At 54.7% G+C, this 26,240-nt stretch overlaps 13 protein-coding genes across 13 annotated transcripts; 5 read left to right on the top strand and 8 right to left on the bottom strand.

Annotated features, from left to right (window-relative positions):
- Window positions 1-474: 474 nt before the first annotated feature.
- Window positions 475-2,663, top strand: QBC33DRAFT_550270 (MFS general substrate transporter). Its single transcript, XM_060429064.1, has 6 exons — window positions 475-865; window positions 932-1,040; window positions 1,124-1,295; window positions 1,368-1,627; window positions 1,698-2,388; window positions 2,464-2,663. The coding sequence occupies exons 1-6, from the start codon at window positions 621-623 to the stop codon at window positions 2,613-2,615; spliced, it is 1,629 nt and encodes a 542-aa protein (XP_060279481.1). The 5' UTR covers window positions 475-620; the 3' UTR covers window positions 2,616-2,663.
- Window positions 2,664-3,207: 544 nt separating this feature from the next.
- QBC33DRAFT_550268 (mitochondrial 3-hydroxyisobutyrate dehydrogenase) lies at window positions 3,208-4,607 on the bottom strand. The gene has a single exon (XM_060429063.1). It carries the CDS (start codon window positions 4,135-4,137, stop codon window positions 3,409-3,411), a length of 729 nt encoding a protein of 242 aa, XP_060279480.1. The 5' UTR covers window positions 4,138-4,607; the 3' UTR covers window positions 3,208-3,408.
- A 343-nt stretch (window positions 4,608-4,950) lies between these two features.
- On the bottom strand, window positions 4,951-6,790 carry QBC33DRAFT_598863 (MFS general substrate transporter; the record flags this gene model as incomplete). The annotated part of the gene is made up of 5 exons (XM_060432008.1): window positions 4,951-5,332; window positions 5,391-5,550; window positions 5,616-5,888; window positions 5,972-6,116; window positions 6,297-6,790. The coding sequence occupies 5 exons, from the start codon at window positions 6,788-6,790 to the stop codon at window positions 4,968-4,970; spliced, it is 1,437 nt and encodes a 478-aa protein (XP_060279479.1). The 3' UTR covers window positions 4,951-4,967.
- A 672-nt stretch (window positions 6,791-7,462) lies between these two features.
- QBC33DRAFT_573578 (uncharacterized protein) lies at window positions 7,463-8,441 on the top strand (the record flags this gene model as incomplete). The annotated part of the gene is made up of 2 exons (XM_060430706.1): window positions 7,463-7,957; window positions 8,045-8,441. 2 exons carry the CDS (start codon window positions 7,463-7,465, stop codon window positions 8,408-8,410), a joined length of 861 nt encoding a protein of 286 aa, XP_060279478.1. The 3' UTR covers window positions 8,411-8,441.
- A 112-nt stretch (window positions 8,442-8,553) lies between these two features.
- QBC33DRAFT_581214 (FAD binding domain-containing protein) lies at window positions 8,554-9,948 on the bottom strand (the record flags this gene model as incomplete). Its single annotated transcript, XM_060431254.1, has 1 exon — window positions 8,554-9,948. The coding sequence occupies one exon, from the start codon at window positions 9,946-9,948 to the stop codon at window positions 8,554-8,556; it is 1,395 nt and encodes a 464-aa protein (XP_060279477.1).
- A 541-nt stretch (window positions 9,949-10,489) lies between these two features.
- QBC33DRAFT_598855 (O-methylsterigmatocystin oxidoreductase) lies at window positions 10,490-12,553 on the top strand (the record flags this gene model as incomplete). The annotated part of the gene is made up of 5 exons (XM_060432007.1): window positions 10,490-11,066; window positions 11,162-11,236; window positions 11,303-11,958; window positions 12,036-12,315; window positions 12,381-12,553. 5 exons carry the CDS (start codon window positions 10,490-10,492, stop codon window positions 12,509-12,511), a joined length of 1,719 nt encoding a protein of 572 aa, XP_060279476.1. The 3' UTR covers window positions 12,512-12,553.
- A 371-nt stretch (window positions 12,554-12,924) lies between these two features.
- On the bottom strand, window positions 12,925-13,944 carry QBC33DRAFT_563043 (uncharacterized protein; the record flags this gene model as incomplete). The annotated part of the gene is made up of 3 exons (XM_060430246.1): window positions 12,925-13,404; window positions 13,476-13,833; window positions 13,895-13,944. 3 exons carry the CDS (start codon window positions 13,942-13,944, stop codon window positions 12,925-12,927), a joined length of 888 nt encoding a protein of 295 aa, XP_060279475.1.
- A 905-nt stretch (window positions 13,945-14,849) lies between these two features.
- On the bottom strand, window positions 14,850-16,071 carry QBC33DRAFT_499770 (NAD(P)-binding protein; the record flags this gene model as incomplete). The annotated part of the gene is made up of 4 exons (XM_060425657.1): window positions 14,850-15,157; window positions 15,250-15,493; window positions 15,569-15,885; window positions 15,972-16,071. The coding sequence occupies 4 exons, from the start codon at window positions 16,069-16,071 to the stop codon at window positions 14,850-14,852; spliced, it is 969 nt and encodes a 322-aa protein (XP_060279474.1).
- A 274-nt stretch (window positions 16,072-16,345) lies between these two features.
- QBC33DRAFT_598849 (2-methylcitrate dehydratase) lies at window positions 16,346-18,235 on the top strand. Its single transcript, XM_060432006.1, has 2 exons — window positions 16,346-16,992; window positions 17,086-18,235. Exons 1-2 carry the CDS (start codon window positions 16,499-16,501, stop codon window positions 18,020-18,022), a joined length of 1,431 nt encoding a protein of 476 aa, XP_060279473.1. The 5' UTR covers window positions 16,346-16,498; the 3' UTR covers window positions 18,023-18,235.
- Window positions 18,150-21,252, bottom strand: QBC33DRAFT_581211 (uncharacterized protein; the record flags this gene model as incomplete). The annotated part of the gene is made up of 8 exons (XM_060431253.1): window positions 18,150-18,235; window positions 18,320-18,523; window positions 18,572-19,389; window positions 19,452-19,525; window positions 19,597-19,755; window positions 19,813-19,913; window positions 19,998-20,963; window positions 21,039-21,252. 8 exons carry the CDS (start codon window positions 21,250-21,252, stop codon window positions 18,150-18,152), a joined length of 2,622 nt encoding a protein of 873 aa, XP_060279472.1.
- A 1,137-nt stretch (window positions 21,253-22,389) lies between these two features.
- On the bottom strand, window positions 22,390-22,919 carry QBC33DRAFT_248466 (uncharacterized protein). The gene has a single exon (XM_060422980.1). The coding sequence runs from the start codon at window positions 22,824-22,826 to the stop codon at window positions 22,425-22,427; it is 402 nt and encodes a 133-aa protein (XP_060279471.1). The 5' UTR covers window positions 22,827-22,919; the 3' UTR covers window positions 22,390-22,424.
- Window positions 22,920-23,934, bottom strand: QBC33DRAFT_248465 (uncharacterized protein). Its single transcript, XM_060422979.1, has 3 exons — window positions 23,696-23,934; window positions 23,500-23,644; window positions 22,920-23,381 (listed from the first exon to the last, which is right to left on the bottom strand). Exons 1-3 carry the CDS (start codon window positions 23,722-23,724, stop codon window positions 23,013-23,015), a joined length of 543 nt encoding a protein of 180 aa, XP_060279470.1. The 5' UTR covers window positions 23,725-23,934; the 3' UTR covers window positions 22,920-23,012.
- Window positions 23,935-24,237: 303 nt separating this feature from the next.
- On the top strand, window positions 24,238-25,986 carry QBC33DRAFT_459854 (uncharacterized protein; the record flags this gene model as incomplete). The annotated part of the gene is made up of 2 exons (XM_060424948.1): window positions 24,238-24,341; window positions 24,408-25,986. The coding sequence occupies 2 exons, from the start codon at window positions 24,238-24,240 to the stop codon at window positions 25,984-25,986; spliced, it is 1,683 nt and encodes a 560-aa protein (XP_060279469.1).
- Window positions 25,987-26,240: the final 254 nt, after the last annotated feature.

Genomic DNA, 26,240 nt, shown 5'->3' with positions numbered 1-26,240 from the left:
ACCTCTCCATCTGTTCTACAAGCTGCGAGCTGCAAGCTGCAAGTTACCGCACGCCATTGACAAGCTCGTTATTACGCCTCCCGGTCTTGCCTCTCTCATTGGTAGGAAATTTAAAGCCCGTGGAGGCTCTGGAATAAACGTGTCCTTGGCATTACATCGGACACGTGCAGCGACAGTGTGATGGGATGTGCACTATGGCAAGCTCGAACCAATAAAGGCTCTAGATTTTTGTATGTAGTCCATTCGAGCAGGTGTGCGACTATGGCTTTGTGTGAGGCCTAGACTTCGCAAGGGGCCCGAGTCCATGTAGTCGGTAGCGAGCAACATGACAGAGGTAATCAACTAATAAGATAGGTATGTAGGTACTTTAGTAGCTATGTGGGGTATGTGGATGTGGGGACCGAGTATCCAGTCCCCTGAGTTTTTATTGCAGCGAACGAAACGTGCATTTGCGGGGTCCCCAGCTCTTCTTCCCACGACAGCCCCAGACAATTAATTAAATATCAAGTCCCGCGCAGTCCGGTGAGCTGAGCAAGAAACCCACGGTCGTCAAAGTGCCGTTTGAAGAAGCGAATTTTCTCGCCGTCTTTTGTTTGCACTCTACCAACAACGACATCACAATGGCCTTCGGGATTCTCGCATCCAGCCGCCTGGAGCATGTTCCCGGGACGTCTCTTCTCGAGGACAACGCCGATGGCGGTGCCACTGCCTCGGCGAAGCTCCAACGCGGATTGGGCAGGCACCAGCACACGGTCCTGGTCCCGCAGCCCTCCAACGACCACAACGATCCTCTTCGCTGGCCTCTCTGGCAGCGCGACCTCATGCTGCTGATGTACCTTTACGTGACTCTGTTGAGCGTAGGAGGGTGAGCCAAATCCTCTCTCCGGTAGCTAATTACCTAACCAAAGGCATGATCTGACGGAAAGCAAAGCATCGGCCCGTTGCTCTCGGCATCGGCCCAAATCTTGGTCGAGACCTTCGACATCACCTTCACTGATGTCACGTTGTTGACCGGATATCAGCTCTGCGGAGTTGGCACTGTAGGTCTATCCACCGCCCTTGCCAAGGAGAGAAGGGCAGACATCTAGGCGACGCAGGCTAATCGCATCCCCTCTCGTTGCAGATCGGCATCTTCATATCGGCGCTGTGTGCGAAATACGGGAAAAGGCCCGGATTCCTATTCTCCATCACAATGGCCTTTGTCGGCACGGTGTGGGGTGGTGCAGCACAGAGCTACGGGTCGTTGATGGGAGCGAGAGTTGTCCAAGGTCTTGGTACAGCCATGTGGGAGTCTGGTAAGCCACCCAACCCACGCCCCCCCCCAACCCGGTGTATTTCACCCACGCGTCTAACCTGGCTTTTATCAGTCATGTTCTCGATCATCGGCGACCTGTACTTTGTTCACGAGCGCGGCACTCGGGTTGCGGCCCTTAGTGTCGCGATTTCCGGTATTGCCAACATGCCTGCTCTCCTCTCCGGGGTCATCACCCAACGACTCGGATGGCGATGGATGTTTTGGATGCTGGCAATCTTCCTCGGCATTGGCCTTGTCCTGCTCACCTTTTTCGGATGGGAGACGGCTTACAACAGAGAACCCATCTACAACACGGACACGAGCTCTAGCAATGTACGTCAGAGGCCCCCCTTTTCCTCATTGCCGGCACCTTTCACTAATTTACAACGCCTCCCCTTTCTAGAACATCGATTTGCTCAACGCCATGAAGGAGAAGAGTGCGCATGTCGAAGACACTGAAGCGAGCATGGGGCAAACCGAGGCGGAGATTGACGAGGCCATGACGCCGCGGATTCCGTTTGTCCAGCGTCTCCGACCATTCAGCGGGGTTTACTCGGAAGACAGCATCGTCTGGATGCTTCTCCGACCCTTCATTGTCCTCGCCAACCCTGCTGTGATCTGGGCGACCCTGCTCCTCTCCATCACCACCGCCTGGTTTGTGGTCATCAGCTTCGTCATCGCACAGATATTCTCTGCGCCGCCATATCTGCTGGACACTGCCCAGATAGGCTACATGTCTGCTGGACCATGTATCGGTGGCCTCCTGGGCTCAATCGCCTGCGGCTTCATATCCGACCCCATCGCAATCTACCTCTCCAAGAAGAACAAGGGAATTTACGAACCAGAGTTCCGTCTCGTTCTTTTGCTTCCTTTTCTGGTCACCGCCTCCATTGGATTCTTCTGTTTCGGCAACTTTGCCGAACGGGGATACTCGCCGGCCGTGATCTGTGTCATCTGGGGCATCGCCGTATCGGCACAGCAGTTCATGTCGGTTGCTGTTGCCACGTACGTCATCGACGCGTACAGGGACATTTCGGTCGAGGTCTTCATTATCGGCATGGTTGTGAAGAACTTCCTCTTCTTTGGCCTCTCCTGTAAGTCTCCTCGACATACACAATACATATCCAGGGTACCATTGACGGACTAATTACTAACTCCTGTCTCCACAGTCGGCGTGAATGACTGGGTAACTAGCTGGGGTCCTGGACGCGTGTTCGATGTTGTCGGCGGGATCGAAGTAGCACTGTTCTGCCTCTCCATTCCTGTCTGGGTGTGGGGTAAGCAGTGGCGTGCTTTCTTCCACGCGAAGCGCATCTCCTAATTAATTAGTAATTACTTGATAAACATTCTGCTTCTGATCAAAAATGACAGAGCTGAGATGGATCAATAAAGAAGATCATCACAACTGTATTTTCCACTTGTCTGACCTCAAGCGGCTCCTGTCAGTCTCTAATTGATTACTATGGTGACGACAGACTCGGGCGCAAGACTTGGCATCGTGACTCCCTGCTTCCTTTCCTCCCTCGCTTCCAAGATAACTCTCTGCAATTTTGAAGCCTTCTTCCAGGCCGGGGCGCGGCCACGCCGAGCTCCAGCCCGCTTCCGTCACCAGTCCCTTGCATGGAACTGCGCGAACTACGAGGAATCTTGGGCCAGTATGCGGAACATGGCGAGAGGGTTGTGAACCGTGAATGACAGAGAGATAAGACTAGATAAGGTTTGGACAGGGCTTATGATAATTTTCGCTCTGAACCTCGGCCCGCGGCATTCGCGTTGGTGGATCAGACAACACGGGTGGGGAGTTAAGTTTACCCCACCTGGAGAACCCCGCATAAGGGAATGGACCCCGCCCGACCAGTCTGCTAAATTTTTTTGTTTGTTTTTTCCCACTCTTCTTTTTTGCGCCAGGTGTTGGGGCAAAGATAACGAGGGGCTGGAAGTGTGACCATCACATTGACTAATTAATGGAAGTCATTGCTAGGTCTCATAATTCCGTTCCCTCCACGTGGTAATAATTATTATCCAACTTTCCGTCGTGAGAATCTATTAGGTCACTAGAGGCCCATACTCTAAAAAGGAGCAGGAGAATGTCTTCCAGGCACGCTGGCAATGCACTAACTACGCCCGTCCGGTCCTTGAAGATATCGAAACACTACTCTCGAGTCCAAGTCTCGACAGGCAGGATCGTTGCTCGCATCTGTATACGTCTTGAGACCGGCTTCTCCAAGGGCCAGCCTGGCTTGAACACGATTTGCTGCTTCGACAGCGAGAGCAAAGTCCTTCCTCATCAACTGTATCTTAAAACCCCCCTCGTATCCGTGGCTGGATGGGGCATCTGGACAAACCCCTGGGACCGGATTCCACTTGTCTGAGATGGTGCTTTGTGCTGTGCTCGTCGAGAATATCCTCGCCAACACTTTGGCGTCCATGCCCGATTTCATGGCAATGTTCATGGCCTCCGAGGTGGCTATGGCAATGAGGCCAGAGCAGTAGTTGTTGCATAGCTTGGCTGTGAGTCCAAGGCCAGGCCCGCCACATGGGAAAATGGAAGTCCCCATCATTCCAAGCAGCAGCTGAAGTGTCGGCAGCTGGGGTTCATCATCGCTGCAGCCAAGCATGAAGGTCAAGGTGGCCTTCGCTGCGCCGAGGGATCCCCCAGATACCGGTGCATCGAAAAAGGATGCCGAGGGAGCTACCTCGAGGATCCGTTGTCGGACGGCGTGAGAGGTTTCCGTGTCCACAGTGGAGCAGTCGATCAATAACTTGGAGGACAAATCGGCCTCCAAGACGCCAGTCCCCGGGGTCAGGAAGACGGACCGGACATGCGAGCCCTCGGGGACCATGGTCAGTACCACATCCTGAACTATTAATTAGGCTTTGGCCATCCACGTTTCTTGCAACTGCCGAGACGTACCGATTTAGACGCCACTTCCTTCGCGCTCGAGCTGGCGAAGACGGTATTGGGGAACTCGCCCGCCAGCTTCTTCACCACCTCCTCCGAGATATCGAACACGTGGATTGATGTTGTGCTTGGGACCTTGCGGGCTAGGTTCTGAACCATGGGGAAGCCCATGACGCCCAGCCCTATAAAACCCAGATTATTGGGATAAGACATGATTGACGTGAATTCGCGTGCGTATTTCGATGCTGGAGCTGAAAGTAAAGTCGACTCTGGATGGAACGTGGCCAGCCAATGGTTGGTACTTTTGGCTGAAGAAGTGCGTAGAGTCGGATGGGACCAAGGGCTTTCCTATTATTGACGGAGAGATTTTGCTACAATTTGGTCGAAACGGCCTGTTTCCCGTTGCATGAGGTGGGGGAGGGGGAGGGAGGGGGGGGGGGGCCTGGAAGGTGGATCCCCAATCCCTTTACACTACCACTTTCCTCGTGGGAGTAGTTAAGACTCTACCCCACCTCTCGGATCTAGGAGAGGCAAAATGTACGGAGCATGGCCTGTTTATGAGAATGGGGTAGTATGCATAGTCTATCTTTACTGTCATGTCTCTGTAGAGGCCAACAGCAATCACCTATCCTGCTGATGACACCTCGACGGGTTGGGCCAGCATATTATATTACTATCTAGACGATCTTACGACCAGTGTGGACTGTTAAGAGTGAAGCTTCTAGATAGCTCCGCAGCTGGGATCCAAAGTTGGTCGAGACTCTCGCATCATCACAGCGAATATCGATAACCCTCAGTCCCATGGATGAGGATGCCCTCATCCGCTCTCTTGTTGCTGATATGATAGTAGGAGCCCAGACCTGTCATCCCTACGATGACGCAGGCAGTCATGGCGATCGAGGTGTACAGTCCAGGGGCATATTGAGGAGCATCCTGGGTCCGGAAAATAAGACTCCCGATGATGCCTCCACAAGCACCTCCCCATATCGTCACGACTGCCATGATGGATCGTCGAGCAGAGCCCACCGCGTTTGTCTGCGCGAGGGAGAGCTGTGCCGGGACGTTACATTGGCAACCAATGGTTGCCAAGAAGACGCCTAGATAGCGTACTTCGTTGCTGTATTGGGCTCGGAGGACTGCCAGGAATCAGTTAACTTGGGTTTGGAAATTTGAGTATTGTTGCGCCTGACTTACGGATAAATCCAACGATCATGATCACGCTCTGGACGATGATGATAGGAATCCGCATTCGGATCTTGTCACTGATGTAGGACCCGAGCCACAGAACTCCAATGGCGGGAAAATAGGGCCATGCGGAATAGAGACTGGCTTTCAATCCCGTGTATCCCATACCCTAGGTAGTTAGGGTCAGTACTAATTAGGCCAAGCCGAGCCAGGGCTCACCTTGGATAGACTTACGTTGAGAATTGACGGCACGAAGAAGGCCAGTGCATAGGTGGACGAATTGGTGAAGGAGAACAGAAGCCAAGTCACCCAGGTCGTCCAGTCACAGAAAGTTTCCTTGAGGACCTTGCGAGTAATTGGCTCCGTCGCATGATTTCCACGATCACGATCGAGCCGGGCCAAGTACAACTCTTTATCGTCTGCTTTGAGAAAGCGTGCTTTTTCCGGGAACGGGGGCAGGAAGAAGAAACAGACGACGGCAATGGCCATGGTTGCTCCGCCTTCGACCTGTCTCGTGGGGGTTAACCAGTTAGTTGATAACAGTCAGGTCGATAAGCAAGTTAGTTGCTCAGGAAATGGGTGTCACATGCTGCGTAGATCCACCTCCACCCCTTCATGTTTCGGATCCCCCCCATGAGACCGAGACCATACGCCAGCAGTCCCGAAAAGGCTGAGCTTAGCACGCCCACGGAGTAGGTCCAACCAATCCTCCGGTGGATTTCATACCGGCAGTACCTAACAGCATCAGGGTCAGTAAAGGTACACGGTGCAAGGAGCAATATCAGCGTCGTGAGAGACGTGAGAGAGAGAGAGAGAGAGAGAGAGAGAGAGAGAGAGAGAGAGAGAGAGAGAGAGAGAGAGAGAGAGAGAGAGAGAGAGAGAGAGAGAGAGAGAGGGACGGCATTGCATAATTACCATGAGCTGATGATGTATACCGCTGCCGGTAACACTCCCCCTTCAAAGGCCCCCAGCAGGAAGCGGAGAAAGGCCAGAGCCCGCCACTCGTGGGCAATAAACCCCATGCCAGTAATCACGGCTCCCCACGAGAACATGAGGAAGGTCAACCAGATGGCTGGGCTGAACTTGACCAAGAGGTAGTTGGAAGGCAGCTCGGCGAGGAAGTAGGCTGGGAAGAAGAGGAGTAGGCAGACGTTGTACCTGTTCCCCGTCAACGCGAGGTCCTCGGACATGCCTAGCACTTTGGCCGATCCGATGTTGATGCGGTCGATGATGGAGACGGCGAATATGATGCCGAGTGTTGGCAGCACGCGGAAGTCAATCCTGCGGACGAGACGGTCCTCGCGCGCCGTCGACGCAGCAGCCGCCGCGTCGAAGTCGACCTTTGGATCATCCTGCTCACGCTCAATTTTCTCCACGATGCCCGCGACATGTTCCTTCTCGTCGTCCATCGCTTGATGTGCCATGGTCTGTCTCTGCTGGAAAGGGGAAAGGATGGGGGGGGAGGGATGGATGGATGGGAGGAGAATGGGTGAAGTTTTCTACCCACCTCTGGAGTTAAGTAGAGGGCGTAGGGAAAGAAATACCATCTCGCCTCTTCCCTGTCGTTGATGCTTGGCAGAATAAGATTGTGGGGTACGGCCGGTCCGGGGTATGGGGTATCGATCTGGGCAATGGAGTCCGGGGTAAAGGATAGTTTGAGATACGTTTGTAAGTCGTGAACCTGCCATCTCCCCACTCCTTCACAATGATCTGCATGTTGAGGGGGGCGCTAGCCCCCACACACAAACCACATTTGTCTACAGTAGCAGTAATTATGTCTTGACTGACGGTCGAACCCCGCCTTGCCAAGTCGTTCTCCCTCGACGGGGACACCCGGTAGTTCCCATTAGGGTGTCGATTGGCTAGTAAACTACACCGTACTTTGCGATTTTTCTTTGCATGGTCTCCTATCGAAGACCTCCGGCATTCATTACTCTGTGCATTTTGAAGAGATTCGCTTAACTAGGACTCGAATCGGTTAGCAAGGATCTGTGGTCATAAGCTGTCAAATATTCGGCATCGGATCCGCTCTTGCGTCACCTAACTAGGTAGCCATCCAATCTTCGGTAGAGAAAGCGAGTATGTCGAAGCCTTTAGCCATCGTCACGGGGGCGGCGTCTGGCATTGGGCTGAGCCTGACCCGCCATCTTCTCCTCTCCGGCTGGCGCGTGGCGATGGCGGACCTCAACGAGGAGAAGGGCAAGGCTCTCGAGCGCGAGCTGGGTCCGGATGTCATGTTCCTGAAGGTCGACGTTGCGAGATATGACCAGCAAGCGGCCTTGTTCCAGTCGGCATTCGAATGGGGTGGCGGCCGCCTCGATCTCCTCGCGGCCAATGCAGGCATTGACGATCGCCAAAGCTTATACGAAGGAGCATCCGATACACTCGGGCCACCGCCGGAGCTGAACACGGACTGCATCCAGGTGGACATGGTCGCGGTGCTGCAGGGTGTCTGGCTGCTGTCCCACTATGCACGCCGCAATAAAAACCCTGGCGCCAAGGTGGTCATCACTTGCTCAGGAGCCGGAATCTACCCGATGGAAACGAACCCGCAATATACGATGGCGAAACACGGAGTAAGTGCTGATAACGAACGGATCCCCCTCATACATTTCCAAGTCGAAAAGGGTGCTTGCTAAAGGATAACTACGCTCGCTGCGAAGCTGATCGGCCTTGCTCGTTCTGCGGCTCCGCGTTTTATGATGGAGAATGTGACAATCAACTGTATTCTTCCTGGTTTTGTCAAGACAGGATTGGCTCCTCCCGAGATGGTCAGCAGGATGCCGGCCGAGTACGTGACGCCCATGTCAACGGTCCTGCGAGCGTACGATATGTTTCTGCGCGAGTCCAAGATGACGGGTCAGGCCGTAGAGGTGTCTGGGGAGGAGCTGCACTTCCATTCCATTCCCAAATATCCGGATGAGATCTCGAGATGGTTGCACGAGGACGCAAAGAAACTATGGAGCGAGGTCTATCCACCGGGAGAGGCTCCACGTCCATCTTCGGGAGCAGCAAATGGGGAATCTTAACCGAGCCACACGTAAATTATTTTAGCTGAACAATCAAGAGCAAGTTCGTTTGCTGCGATGAAACAGTATTTGCCCATAGGATGCGGTCAGGACGTGGCCGGGAATATGGGTTAAAAGTAGCTTCTCGAGCAGTAATTAACTAACTAATTGCTACCCGAACGGATTGGGGCCTCGACTGGGCGAAGGTCTCCCCGGCGTGTGACAACGTCGGGGTCCTCATAGTCGGCCATCCAGTCCACGGGAAGAGCCAGCCCCCACACCCTGCGGCGCATTGCCCGCCCATTCTCCGGGTTTTGCAGAGCCCTGTAAAGAGCCTCATCCTTCTCCTTCGCATCGGGATTGGCGTTGACCATGTGGGCTATCATGCCGTTCTTCTCGGCCACGTCGTCGTGCTTCCAAATGCCGTCGGGATCGGCCCCGTGCCCGCCTTGCTGGGCGATGCGCTTGAACTCGATCGACTGCTTGTTCGTCTGCTCGTGCCAGGATTTCCGACGCAACTCTTCCCACCTGTCGAGCAGAGACTCCGGCGCCTTGCCACTGATGACGGCCGACAAGGCTCTTGCCAAGGGTCCGGCACCCAGGATGCCGGTCGTCAAGCCCAGCCCGCCGATGGGATTGTTGAGGTGCGCAGCGTCGCCAACCAATATCACACGGCCTTTCCGGAAACGGGCGGCACAGCGTTGATGCGGACGATACGAGTTTGCCTGCAGAACCGTGTACCCTTCGCCCGGGCCAGGCAAGAAGTTCTTGAACCGCTCCGGCAGCTCCTCCAGGATTTGGTCTTGCGTCATGCCCGGTTTGGACCCGTAGGCGACTCGCCACAGACCGTCGTTATTGATCTTGGCCACGACGGCCCAGTTGACCGAGTCGATGATGAAGTTCCTGTTCGTGAAGCCGTACTTGTCGAACGGATAGTAAACGTTGGTCGCGACGAACTGCTCCTTGGGCCAGGTGAAGCCCTCGAACGCAATGCCGCATTCGGCACGCACCAGACTCCGTCCGCCATCGGCCCCGATGAGCCACGATGCCTCGATTTCCATGACGTTGTCGAGTGCCGCGTCTTGGGCCCCCGCTTTTGCGACGGTGGCACGCACACTCTCGCCAGAGGAGTGCGGGATGCTGGTGATCCTATGCCCAAAGAGAACCGTGGCAGTGGGTTCCTTCCGCAGATGCTGCAGCACGATCTTGGTGAAGTCGGACTGCGAGCAGTTCAAGCCGGTCAAGAATGGCTGGTCGCCTTCGGTGGTCGAGATTGTCGCCAGGTGCTGCTTGTTGTAGCCGTGGCCCGCTTTCCACCACGAGATGACGGCGTTTTTCACGCTGTCCCTGTACACATCCTCGTATACCCCTGCCTCGACCATTTCGGCCAGGGCGCTGGGTTGGAAGGCCATCGACCGGGGAGCCATGTCGACTTCTTCTCTCTCCTCGACAAGCGTGATCTCGATGCCATTCCGAGCGAGGATCAAGGCAGTGAAGACCCCGACAGGACCTCCACCTACTATCAAGGCCTGAGTCTTGCGAGTCTCGGCTGGAGCCATGGTGGAAAGGTAATTAATTCGCAATTTCGTATACGGTTTTTTATTTTTATTTTTTTTTTTTTTTTTTGGCTGCGAAGTCGACGAGTTCAAGGGTCAGGAACGCAAGATCTGCCGCAGAACCAGCCCTCACAGCAATGATGGTTAGCTTCTCTTGGACACGATTAACTATAGCCCTGACCCCTCATCCCCTCCCCTCTGCCCGCCCATTGCTAGCTCCAACTGCCGCCCCAGAATGGCCACGAAATCGCACAGACGGGGTACCAGTGATGATGAAAATGGGCCCCCACCTTAGTCCCTACCTACCCCGCCCTGCCACAAAAAGTAACCTCAAGGTAGTGTAAGTTGGAGGTGGAGGACCCTAACCCTCCCGGTAGTTATATGCAACCAAGACTTATTTTATTTTATTCACAGTGGTAACCTCGCAAACACGACTATCAGCTATTATCCTGTCTGTTTTTTTCTTGAGAATCCTGCCTCAACCGTGCGGGCTACCACGAGGTTCACAATCCTTGAACTTACTTGCCTGATCGTTGAGCTGGACATGACGAAGTCGGCTGGCTCCTCGGGGCCCCTTCGTGGCTTCGGGCCAAGTGGTGTACTCGATCCAACAATATACGCGTACCTTGGAGTCCCGGGACTCTTGGCTCTGGGCACCGTCCTTGCCATAGTGAGCCTTACTTTCTACCACCTTTGGCGTCGGGACCAGCGCCTACGACACCTTCCGCCGAAAGTCCCCGGATTTCCCATCATCAACCAGACGCTCTACCACATGCAAGACGACCTGGCTACCAATGCGATCAAGTGGACACGCGAATATGGCGAGATTTACCGCACGCGGACGGGCATGACCGATTGGATCTGGCTCAACTCGGGAGAGGCCGTCAAGGAAATCATCGATCGCAAGAGCTCCATCTATTCCAGCCGGCTGATCAGCCCGATGGGATTCGAGGCAGCCAGCGGCGGCCGGAGGGTGGTATTTATGCCACGCGGCAAAAAGTGGCGCACCATCCGAGGCATCATCCATAAGCTGCTGACACCCAAAGCTGCCAAGTCCTATGCCCCCATTCAGACTTTCGAAGCAAAGCAACTTTCCGTTGATCTTCTGAATTCTCCTCAAGGTAGGTGGAACTGCTTTTGTTGGTGAAAAACTCAGAGCTTTTTATATTATTCTATTTTATGTCACCCTCCTCATGCTAAATGCTATTACTCGCAGACTTCTACATGCACAATCGACGATACACGGCAAGCTTGATCTTACAAATAACATACGGTCGCCGACTGCCCAAATGTAAGCAAACAAGAAAAGAAAAAGAATAAGCAAAGTAGCACATGCATAACTAACAGCTGATCAAAGTTGAATGCGAAGAAATGCACAAGATCTTCGAAGTGCTTATCCGGTTTGGTCAGATCAGGAGGCCAGGTCAGTGGCTCGTGGACAGCTTTCCATCGCTCGCGAACTTCCCCCCTTTCGATCTGGTCAGCAACTGGCGCCAGTTCGGGAAAGAATGCCATCTGAAGGATTCGAAAATCTGGATGGACTTGTGGACGCGGATGCGCCAGGAGATCGAGGCCGGCACCGCTCCGCACAGCTTCGGCAAGGGCTTCGTGCACAGCGACTGGGCCGAGAAGGGATTGGACGAGCTTCAGGCCGCCTACGTGTTGGGCACCATGATCGAGGCTGGTTCCGAGACCACCAGCGTGCAGCTGAACAACACCTTAGTAGGGATCCTGTCCAGGGGCCGGGAAGTGGTGAAGGCGGCGCAGGCAGAGCTCGATAGAGTTGTCGGAAGCGACCGCACACCCACGTTTGAGGACGAGGAGAACCTCCCCTACATCCGAGCAATGGTCAAGGAGGTCAACCGATGGAGGTTCGTGAACAAGTTCGGTACCAATCACTACGCGACCGAAGAGGGTTGGTACAAGGGCTATTTCATCCCCAAGGGCAGCGTCGTCATGATCAACATCTGGGGCTTGCACTATGACCCCAAACGATTCCCGGACCCAGAGAAGGTTTGTCAATGTTTCTTCTTCAACTTCAACTAAACTGCTACTTTGGGAACGGAAAGGGCTGACTACGGATTTTTCAGTACGAGCCGATGAGATATTACAACCACAAGTTGTCAGCGGCCGAGTCGGTAGCCGCGGGCGACCCAGACCTACGCGACCACTGGACCTATGGAGGCGGGCGCAGGATATGCCCCGGCATGCACGTTGCGGAGCGTAGTCTCTTCCTCAACATTGCACGGCTCATGTGGGGGTTCGATGTGAGGCATGCTAAGGATGCGAACGGCGTCGACATCCCCGTGGATTCGACTTTCACCGGCATGGTTCCGGGAGCCACCGCGGCTCCGATACCCTTCAAGTGCGGTGAGTTCTTGCGAGATATTCACGGCCTCTCTATATTGGTGGATTACTGATATGGCCCGTCTTAGACATACGAGTCCGGAGCCCCAAACACGAGAGGATATTGCGTCAGGAGTGGATGGATGCGCAGGCGGAAGGCTTGAAGCTCGAGGAAATCAACTTCGGGGACGGGGTGGTAGAGGAGGATATCAAGGCTTAACAACATGTCTAGATATATTCAGGGTAGGTGAGTGGGGACATGGTTATCTTCGTTGTCGAAACCGTTGGTGGAATTTGGTTGCTTTTGCCAGCAGAGTTTAACGTCTTGCAAAGTATCTTGTCACAATTATGCGCGCTCTTTAATGTCTATCACAGGCGACCTTTATTACATGAGGAGGGATAGAACCTCGACATCACTACCTAGGCTACTAAATAGCATGTACAAATCAATCACCACCACTAACTTGCTTCCAACTGCGCAGATGCTGCAATCCAGGCGGAGCCCGCGAGCTATATTGGACAGGGTTAAGGAATCAGGATTTACGGCATGTTTGCTGCTGGTAGGTTTCCCCCTTTTGTCCCACTTCTTTGGGCTCGCAACTGTAAACGCCTTGTTCGCCGCGGTATGCCAACCTAGCCTCCCAAGAAGGGCCTCCTCCGCCTCTTGGCATCGGAGGACTCCTGCACCCGGACGTCCAATGCTGGCAGGGCACCGGCAGGTTCCAGTCTGCGATCGATATCTCGGAACGGGACCTTGGATGGGTTTTGGTCCTGACAATGGGCAATAGATAAGATGGCCGAGGAGGTGTTTCCTGGCTTCCGCTCGCTCGATGTCATCTTGGTCTTTTCTAGAGGTAGCACCAAGCGATCCTTCGGTGAGCCAGCAAGAGAATGGAAGGAGGCGGGCTCGACGATGTCGATTTCTAGTTGCCTAATTGGCTTCTCCTCCCACTCGTACTCGCCCTTGTCATCGGTGAAGCCCCGGAGGATCACGCCGCCAGGGCCGATTTCAAGGTAGCGACTTGCGTCTCCGGCGTCATCCGAGTGATGGTCAGCTATGAGTTGCATTGCATCACCACCACGGACACTTAAGAACAATTGAATTATCGATTCCTGTAGTTTGTGAAATAATCGGTCAGCCTCAGCCAGGATGGTTAAGCAAGATGGAGTCAGTCATTACTCACGCGCGTGATCTCGTAGTCATTTAGTGTCCGTTCTGATTTTGCAAATGCGTGGTGGTGAGTCTCGAGTGCCTTGCCCCTAAATATAAACCGCTGAGAATCCGGTGGTATGCCCTCTTTCTGGTGAACCATCCGTTGCAGCTCCAAAATCGTGGTTTCTGGATACACATCAAATGTGATGCACCTGCCGCTCAAGTTCTTCACAAATATCTGCATGGTATTTTCCTCTGTCCCACCGATCGTCTGTCCTCGTCGGAGCCACGGTGGACTGTCGGCTTTCTCGGCCTTGATATAACCGGTCCAGATCTTGATCTTGACTGCGGGTGGCACCCCTTCAATCCTAAGCTGTGCAGTGGCATGTCTAGCGCAGTCTCAGCGGCGTATCTCCCTGATGGAAAACATGAAAGAACCCAAGTGCTTACCCGGCATGCGACGACAGCCCCCTTTCCTTTACAGGGAATATCACCGGCATCCTGACCTTTGCGCTTGGCTTGGTCGCAGCTTGCGTGGCATTCCTTTCCATGATTCAAAAGGCCGATACCGAGATCAAGAGTTGCATTCAGATCGTCGACGAAACTAAAGACCATATCTCAAAATTGACAGACCACATTGGCCGCCAAAGATCTGCGACAAGACAATGATCTAACAGATATGTACCAACTCTTGGTGGGGTTCTCTCGAGCGCTTCTAAAATGCTCGACGCGAAGTGGGAACCCATCTTGAAAAATTTGGGATACCGACTTCGCTGTGGACTCGCATCAAGTGGTGGTACATGGATAAAGAGACGGCCGCCGAGATGGCGAAACTCGAGAGCTACAACCGGCGCATCACCGCGGTTCAGCTGACGTTTCTCTTGCGGTAAGCACACATCCCCAAGTCTGCCATAAACGGTGGATTCAGAGAATATTTAAACAAGTTGAGTATAGGAAGTCAGACAGCCAAAGCCGTGAAATTCTGAAAGAGGTTCTACGACATGCTTAGCATGGCTTGGAAGACATTCCATCTCGAGTTAGTACAGGATTTGGTCTTGCGCAGCGAGGACTTCCCTTGCGTACGTCCCAAGATCAAGCCATATCTTTGACGCTTTGTCGGCCGATGGATTGCTTTTCAGCTCGCCCGGAACGAGGATTTGCGACCAGTTTGCGCTCCCCTGTGGAACCTTGGATTGGCTTGTTGGGTTGTGCCACTGGCCTTCGGCTGTAACGTTAAATACGCGACACTATGCTACTACGACTTTCTAAAGAGGCCAATCTCCGCTTGACAAGTCACCTGGAAGGCACCCTGCCATCGTCTCCGGCTTCACCAAAAGAACTTCACAAACGAATTGGGGTTGGAACACCTTGGGGGTGGTGGAATTTTATTTATGTACAGATCTATCTACTCCTCGAATCTAAACAGATTCGACGAGCTGCCGCCATCGTTCGGCAGGCCGCCCAAGAACCGGACCTCGAGGGTGTGCAGGTTGCCGCTCAGGATCTCCTGCTCAGCGCCCTCGCGCATAAAGGCCTCCATGTCGTGCTCGCAGTCCAGGTATCTCCCCCTCATACTGTTCCCGACGCGCCCGGTCGCGAGGAACACGCACACGGCACCGGCGAGATCGACGGCCGTGTTGAAGTTCTCCACCCACTTGGGACGGTTGGCCGCGAATTCGGGATATGCAGCCGCGACGGCCGGATCCATCGTGCCTGCGAAACGGGATTAGGAACGAGGCCGCGTCCTTGTTGCCGCGGGTGTTATCCCGGGAGGGGGGAGGCGGGTGGATGGGTTGAGGACTTACGCTCCGAGAGATCGGTCCTGACTGCACCGGGATGCAGGGCATATAGTTGGATTTTATCACCGAGGCCATCGGTATCCAGGTCCTTCTGGACGGACTCGGTGAACTTGATCACAGCGGCCTTGGACGCGCCATAGCTTGCCAGGTAAGGCACAGTGACGGTGCCCGCCCGGGACGCCATGTTGATGATGCACCCACGCCCGCGGGCTTTCATCCCCGGCAGCACCTTCATCGTCGTGAGTATGACCTGGGATGGGGCGTCAGCTCAGCGCGCTCCCCCGAACCAAGGAGGACCACAGGCCAAGGAACTCTAGTTATTTACCCCTCCGAGGTTGATCTCAATGTCCCTCCAGATCGTGGAGAAGGTCTCTAGTAGGATGGGCTTCGCATTGCACACGCCGGCCACGTTGATGAGGATGTCGATCCCCCCAACTTCAGCGAGAACATGGTCGAAGACGGTATCCACCTGTTCCTGCTTGCTCACATCGCACGCGTACGGCAGTGCTCTGGCACCTTGGGCTTTGCAGAGGCCGACTGTCTCCGCGAGGTTGGCGAGCTGGAGATCGAGAAGGACGAGTGTCGCGGCGCCCGCCATGGCAAAGTGCAGAGCGGTCTTCTGGCCGATGCCGCGGGCAGCCCCTAACAAAACAGTGCGCTCGGTTAGAGTCCTAATTATTATTTTACTGCTGGGGGTTGTGCAATCGGAGGCTGCCAAGGTTTCTTACCCGTTATTAGGACCACTTTGCCCTCATGGGCGTTTTTGAAGTTGGCCGCATCGACGTATGGATAGATGCGGTCGTATATCTTGGGTGCTAATGAGACCATGATTGCAGTGGGTACTTTTCATGCAAGGGGTTGCTCGATTAGAGATGTTGTCTTGTGTTCTTCCTTCTCTGCGCCGGTCTGACAGAGCAAGTCTTGAAGAGGGTTGCCGATGCTTTTGCCTGTTGCTGTCACTGTCAATCCGCGCTCGCATTGGCCCCCTCAGGTTTGTTCTGTGCTCCAGTGAGCTATCGCGACCCCGCAACACCGCTCGGCGGGGTATGTGGGGGTGGGCGGGGGAATTATCCACACTAATCCGGACAGCTTCAAGGGGATTGTGCTTGTATTTTGAGCTACGCTAACTGCCGAGTAGCCCATCCCAACGCTATGAACACAACAACTCGTAATTAGATAGGGACCTCTGAAGAACTGAGCAGCTCGTGACATCTTGCTCCAGAACGGCCCCCCACGGATTTCCCTCTTCTAGAGAATGGTGCAAGCTCCTCCCCAAGATGACGAGACGCTCCGTCTTGCAACGTTCCTGTCGCAGCTGGCATATGAAGATCTGCCCCCAGAAGTGATCGAGCAGGCCAAGCGATCCATCTTGAACATCCTAGGATGTGCCCTGGGATCCGCGAACGCGTCACCCGCCCGCAAGGCCGCCGCCGCGCTTCTCCCGGCGGGGGTTCCGGACGGGACCGGAGGCGCGTCCGGGGCCACCGCCACGATATGGGGTCGCGCCGAGCGCGGCAGCCTGGACGATGCGGCGCTCCTCAACGGCATTGCCGCCACGACCGCCGATTACGACGACACCCATCTGCCGACCGTCATCCATCCGTCCTGCACGCCCATCGCGGCCATCCTCCCGTTTGCGGAAACACACCACCTGTCGGGAAAGGAAGTGATCCTAGCCGTCGTCGCGGCCGTCGAAGCACAGTGTGCAGTCGGGCTGGCAGTCTCCCCGTCCAGCTATAAGAAAGGATGGTAATGATTTAAAGCCCGACCCAGGCCCCGGTCACAGTCCAGCCATCAAAACTTGGTGGGCGGCCTTGGCTAACACGTCACCTCATTGGACAGGCACATCACAGGCTTGACCGGCTCCTTCAGCGGCGCGGCCGGGGTCGCCAAGCTATTACGGCTCCCGCCCGGCCAGTTCGCGGCGGCTCTGGGGCACGCGTCCTCGATGGCGTCGGGCACGCGTGCAATGTTCGGGACAGACACGAAGACTCTGCACGCGGGCCTGCATGCTCGGAACGGCATCACGGCGGCGAAGCTGGCGAGCGCGGGGTTTGCCAGCTGCGTCGGCCCCATCGAGGCTTGGGCGAGGCTGGTTTCGACAAGCTTCGATGTGACGCAGATCGCTGCGCTGGCCCGTGGCGGGCCGTGGCAGATACTCCAGATTGCATTCAAACCGTACCCGTGCGGAATCGTGATCCACCCGCTGATCGATGCCTGCCTCGAGATGCGTGCCTCCTTTTCCCGCGCCGACGCAGCAGTGTCGACTGGCCCGACAGGCATAGACGACATCGCCGAGATCGAGGTCGTTGCCAATCCTCAGCTGGTCCGGCTCTGCAACGTGCGACACCCCCGCACCGGCCTCGAGACCATTTTCTCGCTCTATCACGGCTGCGCCGTCGCCCTCGTGCATGGCCGCGCGGGTCCTGCCGAGTTCTCCGATTCCGTGGCCGCTCACGACGCCCGGGTCCGCGCTGTGAGGGACTGTGTCACCGTGCGTACGGACGAGATGATGAGGGATGATGAGGCAATCCTCCATTTCAAATCACTCCCTTCGGCAGATGGCGTCGTTCGGGAGACAACCGTACGTGTGGAACACGCCCTCGGATCGGTGGAAAATCCCCTAAGCAAGGAATTCCTAGAGGAGAAATTCTCGAGTCAGGCAGAGTCCTCGTTGGGCAGGGAGAAGGCAAATGCCATCATCAAGGCATGTTGGGAGCTTGATTTGATGGATGACGTGGCCGACTTTGTGAAGCTGCTGGGGACGACCGTAGTATAATTAGTTAAACATGCTTCGTCTTTACCCCCATTCCTCCAAGTCCCATCAATATGCTTCCTTCCCATAATTAGGTGCAGGTGTCACGGTCCCAGTGATCTATCTATAAGTTGACGCATTGCCCCCCCAATTAATCTCGCGTCCGCGCTCTCTGGTCCAGTGCCGCTATCATCCTGGTTTCGTGAAGCCGCAGCTGCTCTGCTCTCCTATGAGCCACTTGCGTTGGGAGAGTCAGTAGTTAGCCAAGACTCGTGTCGTGGTTATACAAGCATCTTGAAAAGGGGGGTGATGTAAACCTACAAGACCACACCCAGCCGTAATTCATCATGGATTGAAGGCCGGTGAGCGACGCAATCGCAGGGTACTGTTTAACCTCCAGCCCATGGAACATCTGCTCGTCCATCTCTTCTATGATATCTTGGATGATACCACGTAACAACAGCGCGTTTGGATCCGACCGTCCCTGCTTCGAGGCTGCGAATTCCCAGCAGGAGACGAGGAGCGCTGCTTAGGTCAGCTTCCAAGCTCTTGTGAGATGATGCGGACACTTACCCCCTTCGAATCCACACAAGACATTGTGGAATCCCATCTCGAGCGGTGCGGTTCGCGCGACATTACGAAACCCCTGTTTGGCGCGGACCAATATGTACCCGGCAGCCAATCGGGCTGCTTGGTTGAGATCACGCCACTGTACCTCACTCTGCGGAGTGAGCAGCTGCTCCCATGCTTCCATCGATATTGCACCGTTGGCCGTCGGGATCCTGTGTCCCCTCGTCAAGTTTCTGTCTGGCGCGGCCTCTGGCGTCAACAGAGGAGCATCACCCGACAGCACCTTGAGCCCAAGCGATGCCTTCATATGCTTCAGCAAGGGAGACGCATAGGTGTGATAACAGGCGGTCAGGAATAACGAGACACAGTCCGCTAGCAAATCCTCCTTCTTGTCGCCCGTTGGGCATTGCGCCGGTCCTTGCGGGTGGTTCTTCCAAGCCGTCTCCCACGATTTCAACGACTTTTCCGCCGACGGGATCCAGGGAGACCGCATATTATACGAGCCCGGCGGTGTCGTGCGTTCGAGGGTCAGAATGTAGACCAGGAGGCCTGCAATAAGAGCAAGCGTTCCAAACGGACTCACCGTCGTGGTGAGGGGGTCGCCTTGTATTAATGTGGCCAGGGAAGAGCCGAAGGTCTCGGGATGCGACTCGGCCTCGTTGGAGGTTGCTGTTAACCAGCCATCCCTTGTCGGTTCGGTCCAGATCTCCTGTGGGCAAGGCAGCAGCACGTGGTGAGTATCTTCGAGGTTGGGGAGATGCACCGCCACTTGTCCGTCGGCGCCAAATACAGCGCAGAGGACCAGCGTCCATAGCTCAGCCCTGGCCATGTCAATAAGAGATAATTACCTAGATGGTGGGAACGAGGTCGCACGGATTCATACCTTCTAAAGGACTCGGCATAGATCCACGAAGTCCATTCGTCGCAATGGCTGCTAGGAATCCCGTTCCGGAAGATCTAATTAGCCATTGGATTAGTATAATACATAGCCCTCTAGAAGTGGAAAGCAATAAGGGCAAGTAACCTACCGATCCAGCCTTCAAGAGATGCACGAGACCAGAATCGACCAGTGTACCATCGTTACTGCACAGATCATATTGAGCCAGCAGCACTCGGCTCTGGACTGCACCTATGACTGCACATGGATCCTGTTCGTGGATATCAAGCAGTGCGCGTTGTCTTTCTGCCTGTGGCCTGTGAACATCGTCAAATTACACGAGGGAGATAACCATGAGGCTGCGCACCTGTTCTAGGCACTCGCTGGCCATTTTATGAAGAGCAGATGCCCTATCTGGTTCACTCGCATAGAGTGCTCCGATGGTGAGAATGGCCAAGGTGAGGGAGGCTTTTGTTTTTTTAATAAAGCGTCAGTCAGCAGGAAATCCCCTTCCAAGATAATCAGGGGGGCAATTCAATCAAGTATTATTACCTGGTGCATCGGCAATCTTAAACGTGGCAAGATGCACGATCGGAGTGTGAGGGTCGAAATACCGGACATAGGCTGTAAAATAACGACTGATCATGTTCTTCGAGAGCGGCAGCTTCGTGCGATCGCCATCTGTCGAAGAGGATAGCGATTTGATGGTCTCCACGCAGGCGCTCGCTTCCGAGTCGGTCACCACAGGGGAGTGCGCAGCAGTATAGGCTTTGTCCGTCGTGGCCATGATATTATGCAGGTATTCTTCATCCTCGGAGAAACCCACTGGTTGGGAAGGCTGCGAGTGTTGGGGGGGTTGGGGTGTAGTAACAAAGAGGCCCGACTGGAGGCCCGAAAAGCCCGGCGGGGAGGGGTGTCTTCTGCCTGGAGTAGATGGCGGCATGTTGGGCGAGAGTATCATTGCTAGCTCGTTGATGTCAAAGAAGCTTGACTCGCCATCCGGGAACCACAATGGGTGTTCGTGCAACAGTGAACGACTGCGATCGTCGGGCTGTTGAGGAGGCTGGAAGCCACCTATCCCCGTAGGGACAGTCGCGCTCTCCAGATGGCTCAATAATCCATATATATTCTCCCCGGGCTGCTCAGAGAATCCGTGGTCCTGTGGCGCGTCCATGTTGCATGGGTCGTCTATTTGTTGACTGATTGCATTAACATGGAGGTCGCCCAATACCGAATCTGCTCTCCCCCGGCTGAGAGCACGGCGAGAACCTTCTGCCAAAAGTCTCTCCACGACGATGGTGTCTGAATGTTCGCCACATGGCAGAGATCCAGGTGCTTCTGTTGAATCCGTGTTCACAGACTGTGGCAAGGAATTCGGGCTGGACATATCCACATCGACCCCCGAGGGGGAGTGGGTTTCCCGATCAGGATGGAACTTCCGAACGTGTCGTAGCAGTGTATCCTTTCTGGAGAATCTGCTGTGACATTGGCGACATTTATACGGTTTGTCTTTACCGTCTGAGGAGGGTGGTTGTCCCGTTAATTAGGAATAGGGTTTGCGGGTTGATCCGGGCCTGTGCAGGATCAACTTACGGGATTGCTCATGCCGCCGGAGATGTTCTCCTCGAATGAATGACTGGCCACATATTCGACAGACGTATTTGTTCCTCGAAGCTTGCCGGCGAGCAGGCGGCTGTGTTGGCTCGGGTGGTCCATCTATGTTTTGCCCCAGTGTCGCTCCTTGATCGTCGGTCTGCTCAAAGACGGGACCCTCAAGGCTTACGAGACTTTCATGATCCGAAGTCATGACGTCTCTTTGGGATGGCTACTCTTAGGATGCTGTTCCTATCGGGTCCGGAAGCTCTCGGAGCTCGCTGAGATCTGACAGCTGAAGAGCTTCGGCAAATAATTGTTGATTTTGGAGCGGGGATCGGGCTGCACAGACCCGGCGGTAATTAAAGTGTGGGGAATTGCAGGACCAGGGGCGATAAGGTCACATGCGCCTTGGCAGGTCTCGGTCCCACTCTGATAAGCCAAGGAGCGAAGTGGTAATTCGTACTAAGGAGGGAAAATGCGAGGGTGGTCTAGCGAGTATGTACTGCATGTTTGGCACATACACATGTTCAATCCATTCTGAGATCCTGTCCAATTGATTGAACTGTTCTGTGCAAATTCGCGGCTGCTAGAAGCATTGCATGCAATCTGCCCGCATAACCTGGATTTCCCCGCTTAAAGTGGGTCTTCTGGATACCCGCTGCGATCTGAGCCTTTGGGTTATTGGGTTTCAATTGTTAGCATGATAGGGGTAAAACACAACTTGGAAAGGAGTGGCAGTATAGTCCCACCAGGTACTCGTGCTAACATTGAAACCCCGGCGAGGTGTAGTATGGGTAAGTTTTACTACGGAGCCCTGTATTGCGGCTAGTGTGTCTTAGTTTAAACCAATCAACTTCCGAGTATAGGATTTTATAGCATTCCATTGGGTGCAATCACTGCCTCACAGCAGTCTGGCACCGACGCTAACAATTCCTTCAGCCACAGTAGCATATCGTAAGAAGGCATCCAATCCTCCATCCAAATTCCAACCGTTCTCAATTGGATTGAGATCTAGGAAAAGGATGGCCAAAATATAACATAAATACTGCATTCTTGAAAGTCTCTGAAGAAGCTCTTTGCCATCGTCGCGCCAGCATATCTACATCTAGCCATCAATAATAGGTACATTATAAGTCTGGTAGAGGGTGCTTGGTCAATATAACCCCAATCTTCCCAACAGATGCCATAACCTTTGCCTGCTGGCCCAGAAATGCAGCCCCAAATCCCTCCCCCCCCCCCAGTGTCTTTCTTCAATACAAGTCTCATCCCACTCCTCTCCACGTCGTCAGATTACATGTTGCTTCCAGTGATTGATGTTGGCGCCCCTTTCGAGCAGGACTTCCGAGTTGGCCCGGGACCCGCTGCAGTGCAGAGCCGCCCTACCTAATTTGTCTTCAATGTTGAGGAGGCTTGGTCGGACTTCAAGAAGCCAAGCGGTTGCCTGCGAGGCCGGGCTGGGCCGGTCACAGCCAGGTGGAGCGGAGTCCTCGTCATGCTGTCGAAAGGAGGCGGCTTCTGAGGATCTAAGCCCTCTCTGTGAGAGTTGATAGGTTCCAGGATCCGAGTCCCGTCAGGCACGCTGGCAAGAAAGGGACCTGCTTCCAGCAAGGCCGAGACGACGTCGACGTCGTGATAAGCAATGGCTTGTGGGATAGCAGTCATTCCGTTATATGCTGCGTCCGAGAGGGGACCAGGCGCCTGTCGAATGACTACGGCACGTCTTTCCAGAGGCGAGGAGTAGTTAAGTGCACATCCCAGGGGGGACAACGAGGGGGAATGAGTCATCCGGCGCTACATCTAGCAAAGTCTGCAGAATAAATAGGTTGTGATATTTGACTGAGATATGTAATGCGGTCCATGTTCTCCGCTAACCTGATTGTACATCCTCGAAGCTCGTCGTCTGCCAGCATGAACAGCCACTGGAAGAGGGTGCAGCCGCAGTCGTCGGAGGTGTGGACGTTCCCATCGCTCTTAATGAGTGCACCGAGATTGTTCACGTCCCCACGAGGCAAGCACCGATCGTAAGCGACTGATGAGCAGGTTGGTAATCCTTTCTCGATAATGGCTTGATGCATCTGTCGAGGATTGTATACCGGGCTGGAGGACGTAGCCGAAGACCTGTGATACTGTATGGCCAAGTTTCCGAGCAGCTTTGGCATGTTCGACCGCCTGAGTATGGGACAACGACGTGCCGAATCCGAGGTGATAGCAAAGTGCCAGGTGCCATGTTGCATCAGCGTTATCGATAATGCGGGAGTACGAGACCAAGGTCTGTAGGTCTGGGAATATCTGAGCCTCATGCTCCCAGGCTATTCCCTGGCCGGTCTCGAGGCGAAACATCTAGTGCGCCGCGTCAGAATGTCCGCGCTCTCTCAAATCATATTGGAGTTTGACGTAGTTTGTCCATCTTGTGACTGGGACGACGCCCAGCTGACCAGTGAAATCCAAGCTTCTCTACCTCCCATTGTCTCTGCCGCAGCCAAAGCTGAAGCACTGAAGGTGCTCCGGCCCACGTTTGGGGCCGGATACGTCCACTATAAGACCACTCGGGGTTTCCACGGTGTCGGGCCATCTTGGCCTGCGCCATTTGAGAGCCGGTGAAGCTTCTTTGTCAGTAGTTTGCTGGGTTAAACGCCATGGACAAGTTAGCTCACTGCCGGGCGAACATGAAAAAAAGCTTCATGAGGTCCGATTTCGTTGAGTCGGCTCGACAGTAGGGTGAGAGCTAAGAGAGCACGAAGCAAGGAGCCACAAAGCGGGTTTCCTTTCGTCGCCGGTACGGCTTTTTTGGCCATCTGAAGCAGGGCCTCTGGGCTCGAAACGTAGAGAGGCTCGTCATCATTGCCCGTTGGGTCACGCCCGGCAACATGCTGGAAGAGGCGAGAGTTTGGAGAGGAAAAGCACGCGGCCACACTTTTGCAATGACGTAAATGCCCAGCTAAGCCACCGCACGGCCTTACCGGCGTGGCGGCGTGACAAGGTAAGTAGTCTAACCAACAATTGTTAGCTCCGAGTGTTCCTTCGGAAGTAGGTACACGTGTATTTAAAGTTTCTTGCGCAGGGCAAGAAAGAGCCAATGATCTAACCTAAACAACATACAAGCTTCACGGCAATGGACTTGGCGACGCAAGAAACCAACCCTGCCTTGCAGCCAGCACCCAGGAGCCGTGACCCCTCGCTCCCATTACGATCTAGAATGGGGACATCACCTGCATCTCCACTCCCATTCGTCAAGTCGAAAACACCGTTCCGACCCAGAGTGAGCAAACCCAAAGTGCGGACGGGATGTATTGTTTGCAAGTCAGTAAAACCCAAATACACCTTTGACGTTGGACTCTAATTAATTAAGTATTAATGGGCAATTAGGATTCGACGAGTCAAATGTGACGAAGCAAAACCAGCATGCCTAAGGTGTACTTCCACAGGCCGGAAGTGCGAGGGATACGCGCAGTCGATGCCCATCCAGGGGAAAGACACATCGACAACACCAGAAGACAGCAGCGTGGACTCTGACTCCAATCGCAGCTTCACATTAATCCCTGTCCTTTCCGGCGCGAGTGTAGATGCCACCGAGAGGCGGTCTCTCCACTTCTTCTGGTTGGCAACGGAGAATGACATATCTCGGCACTTCGGGGACGACTTCTGGAGGGGGCTAGTTCTGCAGATGGCCCACGCCTACCCTGCGGTTCAATACGCTCTGCATGCGACGAGTGCCCTGTACGAAGCATACATGATGAACAACGACGCGGGCCTTTCGCAGGGAATGCTGGACATACCGACCAGCCGCGCGGCCATGCTCCGACAAAAGGCGGTCAAGCTCCTCTCGGGCCACATGCTAGAGGACAGGCTCCCGCGCCAGGTCGTGCTGACTTGCTGCCTGTTGTTTGTGTGGCTAGAGTTTCTACGTAACGATTTCGACGCGGGTCTGACCCATCTCAAGAGCGGGCTGCGCATCCTGCTAGAAATGGAGCAGGAGCAGAAGCAGCAGCTGCACACCCCAGTGTCTTACTCGGGCTCCGTCCCAACGCTGCAAGACGTCGATGGCACCATCTCGCACATGTTCACGCGCCTGCAGATCCAAGCTGCCATCCACGGCTATCCCACTTCCGACTTCAACTCCACGCCGCTAAGATTTCCTTCCGAGGCCATCATCGAACACATCCCGCAGTCATTTCGGGGCATCGCCGAAGCGCGGCACTGGCTCGACAACATCGTGATACAGGTTTTCCAACTCATCCGGCAGAAGCAACAGTTCGAGGCGAGTCAGGGGCCAGCGGCTACTCTCTCTCCTCACTGGCCACTGCTCATCCGTGCCCGCGATTCACATCTGGTGCGTCTGGAACAGTGGCACAGGGCGTTCCGGAATAGCGAGCACTTGACGCACACGCCCGGGGCAGCCTCGCCGGCGATCCCCCTCCTCGGGCTGAACCACGCGATGGCGGCCATGGTGATGAAGAACCTGTTCTCCGAGTCAGAGTTGACATACGACCGGTATCATGCCGACTTCGAGCGCCTACTCGGACTTTGCGAGGCCAGCCTCCGGCACTCCCGGCGCGAAACCTCCGGCCCAGTCCTCTCGCTCGACGTGGGCGTCCTGCCATGCCTTTTCTACGTCACTCTCAAGTGTCGCGACACGGCGATCCGGCACCGGGCGCTGCACCTGTTGGAGTCGGCACCCGACCGCGAGGGCATGTGGCACCGTAACAGCATCATCGCAGCTGCCACCTGGAAGGTAGCCATGGAAGAGCAGTGGCGGGGTAGGGCTGAGCCGGGGAAGCAGCTGCTGCCTGAGTCGGCAAGGATCTACCGCGAGAAGGTCATAGTTGCAGGGACCCAAAGGGGGCCCGCTAAGGTAAAGGTACGCTTTGGAGGCGGGCCCCCTGGAAGTGCCGATGTTGACTGGGAGGTAAACCGGCTCCTGTCCCGGTTCGGAGATATGATTTGAGTCTTGTCACGAAGCGAAGCGTCCAATACATGCAGGGGGTTGTGTAGATCGCGAATCTCATATGATTATGATCCTTTAAATCAAAACCAAGCAACGTACGCATGCAGAACCAAGTGGTTCCGCAGCATTGGAACCGCGCCAGGAGGTAACCCCGGTAAAATGGTGAGCTGACCATACTACTCTGAGAGTAGGCGAGTACGAGCGACCGAATCAGAGTGCGCGACACGCCGCGCTAAAACTGGACCCACCTCAAA

Source organism: Phialemonium atrogriseum, assembly GCF_030411735.1.
Source record: "Phialemonium atrogriseum strain 8032-3 unplaced genomic scaffold QBC33scaffold_33, whole genome shotgun sequence".
Taxonomy (NCBI): Eukaryota; Fungi; Ascomycota; class Sordariomycetes; order Cephalothecales; family Cephalothecaceae; genus Phialemonium; species Phialemonium atrogriseum.
This window is presented reverse-complemented; position numbering and strand designations above follow the sequence as displayed.

Coding starts and splice junctions, on each gene's coding strand:
- QBC33DRAFT_598849 (XM_060432006.1), top strand. CDS start 16,499: ATGGTGCAAGCTCCTCCCCAAGATGACGAGACGCTCCGTCTTGCAACG. Junction 16,993..17,085: donor TCCAGCTATAAGAAAGGATG/GTAATGATTTAA, acceptor CTCATTGGACAG/GCACATCACAGGCTTGACCG.
- QBC33DRAFT_550268 (XM_060429063.1), bottom strand. CDS start 4,137: ATGGTCCCCGAGGGCTCGCATGTCCGGTCCGTCTTCCTGACCCCGGGG.
- QBC33DRAFT_248466 (XM_060422980.1), bottom strand. CDS start 22,826: ATGACTCATTCCCCCTCGTTGTCCCCCCTGGGATGTGCACTTAACTAC.
- QBC33DRAFT_248465 (XM_060422979.1), bottom strand. CDS start 23,724: ATGAAGCTTTTTTTCATGTTCGCCCGGCA. Junction 23,645..23,695: donor TTTTTCATGTTCGCCCGGCA/GTGAGCTAACTT, acceptor CTGACAAAGAAG/CTTCACCGGCTCTCAAATGG. Junction 23,382..23,499: donor TGCGGCAGAGACAATGGGAG/GTAGAGAAGCTT, acceptor GCGGCGCACTAG/ATGTTTCGCCTCGAGACCGG.
- QBC33DRAFT_550270 (XM_060429064.1), top strand. CDS start 621: ATGGCCTTCGGGATTCTCGCATCCAGCCGCCTGGAGCATGTTCCCGGG. Junction 866..931: donor ACTCTGTTGAGCGTAGGAGG/GTGAGCCAAATC, acceptor CGGAAAGCAAAG/CATCGGCCCGTTGCTCTCGG. Junction 1,041..1,123: donor AGCTCTGCGGAGTTGGCACT/GTAGGTCTATCC, acceptor CTCTCGTTGCAG/ATCGGCATCTTCATATCGGC.